Source organism: Ranitomeya imitator, chromosome 4 (genome assembly GCF_032444005.1).
Source record: "Ranitomeya imitator isolate aRanImi1 chromosome 4, aRanImi1.pri, whole genome shotgun sequence".
NCBI classification, from domain to species: domain Eukaryota; kingdom Metazoa; phylum Chordata; class Amphibia; order Anura; family Dendrobatidae; genus Ranitomeya; species Ranitomeya imitator.
Window position 1 is genome coordinate 505,110,154 of NC_091285.1, and position 11,481 is coordinate 505,121,634.

An 11,481-nucleotide genomic window follows, 5' to 3' on the forward strand; every position below is an offset into this window, starting at 1 on the left:
AAAGATTCCTAAGTATCTCTGGACAATGACACTGGACTTGTAGACAGATCTGGCACAGTTACTGGTACTGGCACCTTGATAGAACTATGCCAAGAGGCATTATTTCATAGTTATACCCAGCATTTATGAAGTTCTGTTCATCACTTTACTAGAGATACCTGCCTCAAATCTGCTCCCACAAAATAAATCATATCAATTAAAAAATAAATAATTACATAAGTGCATATAATTATTGGAGATGTTGCCAATAAACTCAATTCATAATCGATAGACAATACACAAGGTGCCTACACTAACACATTACATGGATGGATAGATGGATGGATGGATAGATAGATAGATAGATAGATAGATAGATAGATAGATAGATAGATAGATAGATAGATAGATAGATAGATAGATAGATAGATATGAGATATATAGATATGAGATAGATAGATATGAGATAGATAGATATGAGATAGATAGATCTATAGATGGATAATAGATAGATAGAAAGATAGATAGAAAGATAATGGATACATAGATAGATAATAGATAGATAGATAGATAGATAGATAGATAGATAGATAGATAGATAGATAGATAGATAGATATTAATGATAGATAGATAGATAGATATTAATGATAGATAGATAGATAGATAGATAGATAGATAGATAGATATTAATGATAGATAGATAGATAGATATTAATGATAGATATGAGATAGATAGATATGAGATAGATAGATAGATAGATAGATAGATATGAGATAGATAGATATGAGATAGATAGATAGATAGATAGATAGATATGATATAGATAGATATGAGATAGATCTATAGATGGATAATAGATAGATAGAAAGATAGATAGAAAGATAATGGACACATAGATAGATAATGGATGGATGGATAGATAATAGATAGTTAATGGATAGATAGATAGATAGATAGATAGATAGATAGATAGATAGATAGATAGATAGATTTATAGATGGATAATAGATAGAAAGATAATGGATACATAGATAGATCTATAGATAGATAGATAATAGACCAACATTACAGTACAATGGCTCTAGGCATTGTGATGCAGACAATATAATTAGCATCTAATTATTGCCAATCTGCCATTTAATGAGATGAATTCTTCCAGACAGAGCAGTTCTAGTCATACATGGCACTGATGAGTGTGGGGCATGGGGACACCACAGGCCACTGATACATGTGCAGTGAATGGCTGGTACTGACCCTTTTAGGACATCATGCCCCACTCCTGCTCCGCCACCTCTTCTCTTGGCTCTGTTGGCTCTGGACTCCTTCACTGTCTCTGATGTCACCTCTTTGTCAGCACCCTGACTGGCACTGAAGGAGAACACTGTAAATCCCAGTGCCAGCCCCAGCAGAGTACCCAGCCTCATCCTGGCGCAGCTTCTCCTCCAGATCCACACAGTGCCCAGGCTCAGCGCTGTGCTCCACAGGGTCCTGTCCAAAAGAAGAAAGCAGAGTCTTCTCACATTAGGAGGAAGCTGACAGCTGACAGAAGCCCCAGCAGGACCGGTATCTACCTCCTATGTGCCCTGCTCCAAAGTAGCGTTACGCAGGCAAAGGCGCACAGCCCGACCCCAGGACGCACGGTGGCCAAGAGGCGATCTTCCGGGGCTTCAGCAGGCTGTCAGGGCTGCACTCGCCATGGCGATCCTTGTGCTGTCAGGGCAGATGCTATTTAGAATTTATACAACCAAGTGGCCGTTAGGGACAATAAACAAGATAAAAGCTTTAGTGGCAGAGAACCCGCCCCGCGCCATCAGCAGGGCTGCGGCTGCTCCGACTCCAGGCTCTGCCTTTCTTGGCTGCAGCAGCTGGTGAGGCTGTCCGGGGGCTGAGCGCTCAGTGCGAGCCCACCATACACAGCCTGGACCCATCACTGCTGGGGTGACAGACCTCTGACATCTGGCCTTGCTCTGATGCAGGACATCTTAAAGAGCACTGCTGCTTAAAGGGAGTGCTACACCCCCCATTCTGAAATGAAACCATTTATACATTTATGTAAGAGAACCATAAAAAGGGAGTTTGTTAACACAGTTGCAGAGTAAGGCTACTTTCACACTAGCGTTGTGTGACGTACATCGCAATGCGTCGTTTTGAAGAAAAAACGCATCCTGCAAAGTTGCCCGCAGGATGCGCGTTTTTTTCCATAGACTTGTATTAGCCGACGCATTGCGACGTATGGCCACACGTCTCATCCGTCGTGCGACGGCTGCGTCGTGTTTTGGCAGACCGTCGGCACAAAAAAAGTTGCATGTAATTTTTTTTGTGCGTCGTGTCCGCCATTTCCAACCGCGCATCTGCAGCCGGAACTCCGCCCCCTCCTCCCCGGACATTACAACGGGGCAGCGGATGCGTTGTAAAACTGCATCCGCTGCCCCCGTTGTTCATTTTTTTCGCAGTTTGCGTCGGTACGTCGGACCGACGCTAGTGTTAAAGTAGCAAGCAGTCAAGTGACCAGGTCAGGGCCGGACTGGCAATTCTAGCGAATGCCAGAAGGACCTGGTTGGTTGTGGGCCACTTTGCTATGTTGTTAACAGAATCAGTGTTCTCAGGACACTCATACTGTTAAGAGTTGTGGCCGAGGTATCATTAGAAATATTGGTCTTGTAGTAAATCTTGCTTTGCTCTATCCATGGTAATATTAGTAATATATCCCATCTGGCGCTTGGGGATGGGGACAACATGAGCCTGTGTGATTTCAAATGCCAGGGCTGAATTTCAGCCCGAGTCCATATCTGAGTTACCCTGTTTAGAAAATAAGGATAACATGTAGAGGTTTTAGTGCAAAAACATAAGCCAGAGCATATAGAGGAAATCATTCACATGAAAAACAAATGGATAGCATAAAAGGTAATTTTTATTATGGCAAAATAACTTAAAAATAGAACATAATGTACACAGGGAAATGACAGAGATTAGTAAGAAAACAAGGAGCACCACAGCTTAGAAGAACGGGTGATACCCAGAGCAGACATGATAAACAGATTATTGAAAAAGGGACAAATGTAAGTGGAGCGCCCCCAAGGGCTAGGGGTTACTCGGAGCCGGGCCCTTCGGTTCTCCAGGGGGATGTCACGGTGGCTGACCCGGTCCGTGGCCCTAGGGACGTCCGTTGTAAATGGGGGGGAACGGTCTTTAAAGGGGAAATGTTCATGACGCCACCTGTGGTATTCGGTCAGGGTGACCGACGCTGCTTAGGGGTCCTCTGGGGTGATGTTATGGCAGCTAGATGGTATACCTTCCCACAGGTGAAGTATGTCCCCAGGGCTTCCCAGTGTGTAGATGGTGGATGGTGAAAGGGCGCAGTGAAGAACGAGGACACAAGGTTGCAGTATCCTTACCTTTTACTGAAGGCTTCAGCGTCCACAGTCCAGAGCACCAGATGACAGGGCAGGCAGAGTCCGGCCGGTCTGAAGGCAAATCCAGAGTCCCCTTATCCAGGTGGAAATCAGTAGCCTTCCTCTAGCGCCTGAGTGTTGTAGTACCTCCCTGCTGAGCTTCTCGGTGAGGTCCTCACAACTGTTGTTGGTGTTCTAGATGGTAAGTCTTTCTCTCTGTCCCCCAGATGGATAGGAACAACTCGTATGACTGATGGCCTGAGGCTTTTTACAGGGACCCTATCACGCCCCAGCCCCCACAAGTTGCCACCGTGCCTCCTGGGTATAAGGTCGGGCAACTAATATGGAACTAGCTGTCCTGCCGGTCTCTGGAGCCAGGCTTGGAGACGATGACTCCCTTGGTGTTCTGGCTACCGGCTTCTGCGCCTCAGAAAGGAGGCAGCCTTTTACAGGGCAGAACTCCTTCTGGTTTCCTCTCCTTTTGCTATGACTTCGTTTCTCACCCGTTACAACATAATTGTCTTCGAGTCCTTTCTTAGGATGCTGCCGCACATGGGGCAGGCACATCTCCGTGGCCTTCTATCTAGGCCTCTGACAGGATCCCACCCCTGTCAGGGACCACTCTGTCTGCAACTCTTAGATGTTTCTCCTTTCCCCCTGTCTGCCTGACAGGTGCTGCCTGGTTGAAGCCCAGTCAGCCTCTGCCTAACTTCCTACCCAGACCACCAGTTTTACCTAATTGTGCAGAGTGCCCTACTAAATAGGAGCATAGCTCCCCCTGGTGGACTGGAGTGTGAAGTGTGGTGTATGGTTTGTGATACCTGGTAAGGTGATCTTCATTGCCATCAGATGTAACATCACTCACCCCTAGAGGGAAATGATATTACTGCAACGACCAGGACCCTGGGGCGCTGCATAAGGTGTAACTAGATATTCTAAATGGTAGTAAACTGGTAAGTAATTCTCAAGGAATCCAAAGGAAACAGCACATCTATCAGTAAAGATTGTAAAAAACAATCCTAAATAAGACATGCGCAGAGCATGGTTAACCTGGAGCTGTGATGCCACCACCCCAACGCGCTTTTTGGCTAAGCAAATTCTGTAGAAATTATACTTGTGGTACAGATTTTGATTTTTTTTATGTAGAAACAGTTTTATTACATACGTAAATAACGGGGTTTCAGTGCATCCTTGATGTGGTCAAGTGCTTGGTCCACCATGCCACCGTATCATTTACCATCCTCTGCCCCTTCCATTATTACAGGAGACAAGAGCTCACAAAATGTTAGTCTGTGAGGGTGCCCACTGTCCTGCCTGAAATGACCGCAGGCAAATCAGGATGCAGATAGAGTAGAAAGCAATGATGGAGGAAGGACAATCAGCACCTCCATTATTCTTCCTCTGACATCTTAGCGCAATGTGCTCGATTACACTACAACGTGCCCGCTGTACAGTATACTACATGGAAGGCTATGTGGGGCCATTATATTATACTAGATGGCAGCCCGATTCTAAAGAATCGGGAGTCTAGAATCCATATATACTTTATTTACTCAAATGTAAGAATAATACAATTAATAAATAATTGTAAGAAAGAACAAAAAATGGCTGCACTCACCAGCTCTTGACAATTCTTGTTATTTAAGTAAAAATTCAAAAATCACACCAAAATGGCGGGCGGAGTGTGTCACAGTATGGCACGTTTCTGATTGGTCGCTCGCAGCAGGCGGCAACCAATCAGACACTGGACACTGTTGACGTCACTTATCTCCGGACATTAGCTCCGGACATTAGCTCCGGACATTAGCTCCGGACATTATCTCTGCACATTAGCTCCGGACATTAGCTCCGGACATTAGCTCCGGACAAAGCCACGGAAGTTGGCACAAATTGCAGGAAGTAGTATTCTAGGCAATTAATCTCCGGACATTAGCTCCGGACATTAGCTCCGGACATTAGCTCCGGACATTAGCTCCGGACAAAGCCACGGAAGTTGGCACAAATTGCAGGAAGTAGTATTCTAGGCAATTATATATTAGATGTGGCAAAGAAGAGGTTAATAAACGGCAGTCTCTCAGTATAACAGTCAGTGAATAATAGGCAGTATATGGAGAAAACACCAAACAAAAGTTCAAAATTGGTGTGAAAATGTCACTGAACCACTTCACAACTAAATATATATAGTTTTGGTAAATGGTATTATCATTTTTTTGACGAAATTCGGCAGGAGCTTGAAGAGCAACGTCACTGGGCCTGCCTCCACGCAGTAGAAACTTGCTGTGAGGTAAAAATTCAAAAATCACACCAAAATGGCGGGCGGAGTGTGTCACAGTACGGCACGTTTCTGATTGGTCGCTCGCAGCAGGCGGCAACCAATCAGACACTGGACACTGTTGACGTCACTTATCTCCGGACATTAGCTCCGGACATTAGCTCCGGACATTAGCTCCGGACATTATCTCCGCACATTAGCTCCGGACAAAGCCACGGAAGTTGGCACAAATTGCAGGAAGTAGTATTCTAGGCAATTATATATTAGATAGAAGGCTATGGGAAACAAATTAGATTATATGAAAGGCAATCTGCTGCCCATTACATTATATGGAAGACTATGTAGGGGCTATTACATTATATGGAATGCTATGTGGGGCATGTTATGTTATAGGAAGGCAATCTTGGGGCCCATTATATTATATGGAAGGCTATGTGGGGCAACTCATACTGTTTGAAGGGCTATATGAGGGCCATTATACTGTTTGGAGGGCTATGTGGGAGCCATTATGCTGTTTGGAGGGCTATGTGGGGACATCATACAGTTTTGTAGGGCTATGTGGGGCCATCATACTGTGTGAGGGCCCTCAAATGGAGGGCTGTGTTGGGGTATCCAACGGGGTTTGGATATCATACTGAGTTGGGGGTTCACCATACTTTACCAGGTGGTTACAGTACGGTGATCATACTGTGCATCTGGGGAGGGCAGTGATAAAATTCACTGTGGTGGTATCATACTGTGTTTGGGGAGCACTTTTGTTGCCATCATACTCTATGGGGGCAATGAACGGCGAATCTAGGGCTTCAAAAAGAGTAAAATTACTCTGTAAGCGCTGCAAAGTTGTGAGATATGCTCTTCTGTGCCTCACCCGAATATAATTTTTCCTTTTTTTATGAGGGGATCCCGATTAGAACTTCTTAAATGGGACCCCATTATTTTTATATATGCCTTTGATTGGAGAGGAAGATGAGAGCACTGTCTGACTATGTAGGAGCCAAACACACATGGACAGAACGCACTCTCAACTCTTCTCTCAGAATTCGCCGCCTGCTGCTGCTGGAGCTCTGTCAGTCATCACAAGGATGATAATTTGAGGGGATGGAAAAGTTCACTGAGCAGGCCACGCCAATGGTGCCCCGAAACCTAATTTACATATGTAGTAAAGCTGGTCTTGCATAAAACAAAGTAGGCAAAATCTGTACCACAAGTATGGATTTTATAGGGCTAAATCCCTTATATGAATGTATAAACTGCTTAATTTTAGTTTGGGGTGACGGTCTCGCTTTAAAATCTAAAAAAGATTGGTACTTTACTGAGTAGTGTCAAAACTTATAAAGCTTCTGAACTAGTACATTTCTTTGAAAGCTGGGTAACAAGATTATGGCGATAAGTGCTCCAAGAGGGTCATAATATATACACTGTTCAAAAAAATAAAGGGAACACTAAAATACCACATCCTAGATATCACTGAATGAAATATTCCAGTTGCAAATCTTTATTCGTGGAATGAGTTGAGAACAATAAAACATAAAAATGATCAATGTAAATCAAAATTAATATCCCCTAGAGGTCTGGATTTGGAATGATACTCAAAATCAAACTGGAAAATCAAATTACAGGCTGATCCAACTTCAGTGGAAATGCCTCAAGACAAGGAAATGATGTTCAGTTGTGTGTGTGTTGCCTCCATGTGCCTGTATGACCTCCCTACAACGCCTGAGCAAGCTGCTGATGAGGCGACAGATGGTCTCATGAGGGATCTCCTCCCAGACCTGGACTAATGCATCTGCCAACTCCTGGACAGTCTGTGGTGCAACATGACATTGGTGGATGGGACGAGACATGATGTACCATATGTGTTCAATCGGATTCCGGTCTGGGGAACGGGCGGGCCAGTCCATAGCTTCAATACCTTCATTTTCCAGGAACTGCAGAGACACTCCAGCCACGTGAGGTCTGGCATTGTCCCGCATTAGGAGGAACCCAGGGCCAACCGCACCAGCATATGGTTTCACAAGGGGTCTGAGGATCTCATCTCGGTACCTAATGGCAGTCAGGCTACCTCTGGCAAGCACATGGAGGGCTGTGCGGCCCTCCAAAGAAATGCCACCCCACACCATTACTGACCCACTGCCAACCCGGTCATGCTGAAGGATGTTGCAGGCAGCAGATCGCTCTCCATGGCGTCTCCAGACTCTGTCACGTCTGTCACATGTGCTTAGTGTGAACCTGCTTTCATCTGTGAACAGAATAGGACACCAGTGGCGAACTTGCCAATCCTGGTGTTCTGTGGCAAATGCCAAGCATCCTGCACAATGTTGGGCTGTGAGCACAACCCCCATCTGTGGACGTCGGGCACTCAGACCACCCTCATAGAGTCGGTTTTTAACCATTTGTGCAGACACATGCACATTTGTGGCCTGCTGGAGGTCATTTTGCAAGGCTCTGGCAGTGCTCCTCCTGTTCCTCCTTGCACAAAGGCTGAGGTAGTGGCCCTGCTGCTGGGTTGTTGACATACTACCGCCCCCTCCACATCTCCTGGTGTACTGGCCTGTCTCCTGCTAGTGCCTCCAGCCTCTGGACACTATGCTGACAGACATAGCAAACCTTCTTGCCACATCTCACATTGATGTGCCATTCTGGATGAGCTGCACTAGATGAGCCACTTGTGTGGGTTGTAGAGTTCGTCTCACGCTACCACGAGTGTGAAAGCACAACCAACATTCAAAAGTGACCAAAACTTCAACCAGAAAGCATTGGTACTGAGATGTGGTCTCCACCTGCAGAACCACTCCTTTATTGAGTGTGTCTTGATAATCTAATATATAAAGCTGAATGTGTGTATGTGTGTATGTGTGTGTGTATGTCCGGGATTGGAATCTGCACCATCGCAGCTACAGCCACAAAATTTTGCACAGTCAAACGTCTGGACCCCGAGAGCGTCATAGGCTATGTTGTGAGGCGAAATTTTAACCCTGCGCGTTCCAATTCACCAAACAATTTTTCCCCTATCTACATAATGGGGAAAAAAGTGAAAGGAAAAGTGTTGGAGGCGTCGCAACTACAGCCACAAAATTTTGCAGTCACACGTCTGGACCCTGAGAGCATCATAGGCTATGTTGTGAGGTAAAATTTTAACACCGCGCTTTCCAATTCACCAAACAATTTTGCCCCTATCTACATAATGGGGAAAAGTGAAAGGAAAAGTGTTGGAGGCAAATTGACAGCTGCTAGATGTGAACAAGGGGGACTTAAAGAGAGAGAGCGATTGCGCCAAAGAGTATATACCGTACAGTTGCTAAGTTGGGGACCCGACATGGGATACTCACCACACACGGGGATATGAACACACACAAAATGCGCCACACACTACCACATGCTTGAACACATATTACCCTCAGCACACATTTCACCACACATACACCAACCTCGCCACATAAAAGTCGAAACACAAAAGTCACTGCTCAAAACTCGCCACGCGCAAAACTCGCCACATGCAAAAACTAGGCTCACGCAAAACTCACCACAAGTGCAAAACTCACCTCATGGAAAACTCGCCACACGCAAAACTTGCACACGTGGAAAAATTGCCACATGCACAAAAGTTGCAACACATGCAAAAGTTGCCTCACACAAAACTTGCACATACTCAAAACGCACCACACATAAAACTCACCACGCGCAAAACTCGCCATGCGCAAAACTTGCTGCACACAATTTGCTACACTAACCTGTCACATGCAACTCGACACACAAAAAGTTGCTACACGCATGTCGCCACACAAAACTCATCTCACAAAAGTCACTACAATCATGTCGCCACACACAACTCAACACACACAACTTGACAAACAAAACTCGCTCTAAAACACACACGAGTCTGGTATTATCCTTCAAAAATAAAAATCTGATTAATAAGCAGACAAACTACAAGAGCAACAAATGTACCATATAGGAAATACGGCAGCTGTCAGTCACATGACCTGTCTATTATGTGTATGTGTGAGCTAATATATACTGCCAGGGGGAGGGCTTCCTGTTGGCTGGGGATTTATCAGGCTGCCAATTTAGCTTACAAATACTGAGGTAAAAATACTGAGCAAATAACGTGTGAACGAGGTCTAATACAGGAGGAGATGACACACAGGTATATACTATATACAGGGGAGATGACACACAGATATATACTATATACAGGAGAGATGACACACAGGTATATACTATATAGAGGAGGAGATGACATACAGGTACATACTATATACAGGAGGAGATGACATACAGGTATATACTATATACAGGAGGAGATGACACACAGGTATACACTATATACAGGAGCAGATGACCTACAGGTATATACTATATACAGGAGGAGTTGACATACAGGTATATGCTATATATAGAAGATGACATACAGGTATATACTATATACAGGAGGAGATGACACACAGATGTATACTATGTACAGGGGAGATGACACACAGGTATATACTATATACAGGAGGAGATGACATACAGGTATATACTATATGTAGAAGGAGATGACATACAGGTATATACTATATATAGGAGGAGATGACATACAGGTGTATACTATATACAGGGGAGATGAAACACAGCAGGTATATACTATATACAGGGGAGATGACATACAGGTATATACTATATACAGGAGATGACATACAGGTGTATACTATATATAAGGGAGATGACAACCATGTATATACTGTGGTGAAAATGAGAGAGGTGTGAGGTGAAAATGAAAAGGTGTGAGAGCAAAATGAGAGGAGTGCGGGAAAATAGTGGAGTGATCGGAAAATGATAGATGTGAGGTCGAAATGACAAGTGTTAGGGGGGAATGAGAGGAGTGAGGGAGAAAATGAGAGGTGTGAGGGAGAAAATGAGAGATGTGAGGGGGAAAATGAAAGATGTGATTGGGAAAATGAGAGGCGTGATGGGAAAATAAGAGAAGTGAGGTGCTATAACTAACCACAGATATTTACTATGCCCAGGCAACTCCTCTTCAGCTAGTTGACAATAATTTTCATCTGTTGTCTATTCCATTTGCACAACAGCATGTGAAATTGATTGTCAAACAGTGTTGCTTCCTTAGTGGACTGTTTGATTTCACAAAATTTGATTTACTTGGAGTTATATTCTATTCTTTAAGTGTCCCTTTATTTTTTTGAGCAGTGTATAACTATAGCAGTGACTTTGAAGACCTAGGCCGGAAAGTGAAGGAACTGGGAGGGCAAGTTGTCTTCTCATACATCTTCCCAGTGGATAGACATTGACCAAGGAGATTGAACAGGATTCTACAGGTGAACAACTGGCATAGTTGATGGTGCCGTGAGCAACGTTTTGGGTTTCTTGACCATGGAGTGAATTACCTGTATGCTGGACTCCTTGCATCTTACGAAAACAGGAAAACACATATTTGGTAGACGCCTTGCTACACTCATCAGGAGAGCTTTAGACTAGAGCAATATGGGAGATATATGGCCAGGTAGAAATATTCAGCTAATGAATTTTTCAAGAACCCTGCTACTAGAAGTAGAAAGGAAGCACAAAATCAACAAACTCTGAATGAAAACAGAGGAACAAGAGAAACCAACTACAAACTAAAATGTGTCTATACAAATGCACAGAGCATGGGAAACAAGGAGAATTGAAGCTGCTAACACAGAAAGAGAGATATGATGTCATAGGCATCACTGAAACTTGGTGACATGATACACATGCTTGGAATACAAATCTTGAAGGCTACAACTTATTTAATAGAAACTGGATTAAAAAGAAGGGAGGAGGTGTGGATTGTATGTTAGGAAAATGTATATCT

General features: G+C 44.1%; 1 protein-coding gene across 2 annotated transcripts in view; it reads right to left on the reverse strand.

Annotated features, from left to right (window-relative positions):
• FBN1 (fibrillin 1) overlaps positions 1–1,696 on the reverse strand; it is a 440,189-nt gene extending 438,493 nt beyond the window's left edge. Inside the window, exons 1-2 of one of the 2 annotated variants that reach the window (XM_069766028.1) lie at positions 1,553–1,696; positions 1,236–1,469 (exon numbers count right to left, since the gene is read on the reverse strand). In XM_069766028.1, the coding sequence (XP_069622129.1) occupies positions 1,236–1,405 (170 nt within the window). In that variant the 5' untranslated portion in view covers positions 1,406–1,469; positions 1,553–1,696. Of the gene's footprint in view, positions 1–1,235; positions 1,508–1,552 lie in introns of those variants that run through there. The other variant, XM_069766029.1, reaches the window with a different exon arrangement.
• Between the last annotated feature and the right edge of the window lie 9,785 nt (positions 1,697–11,481).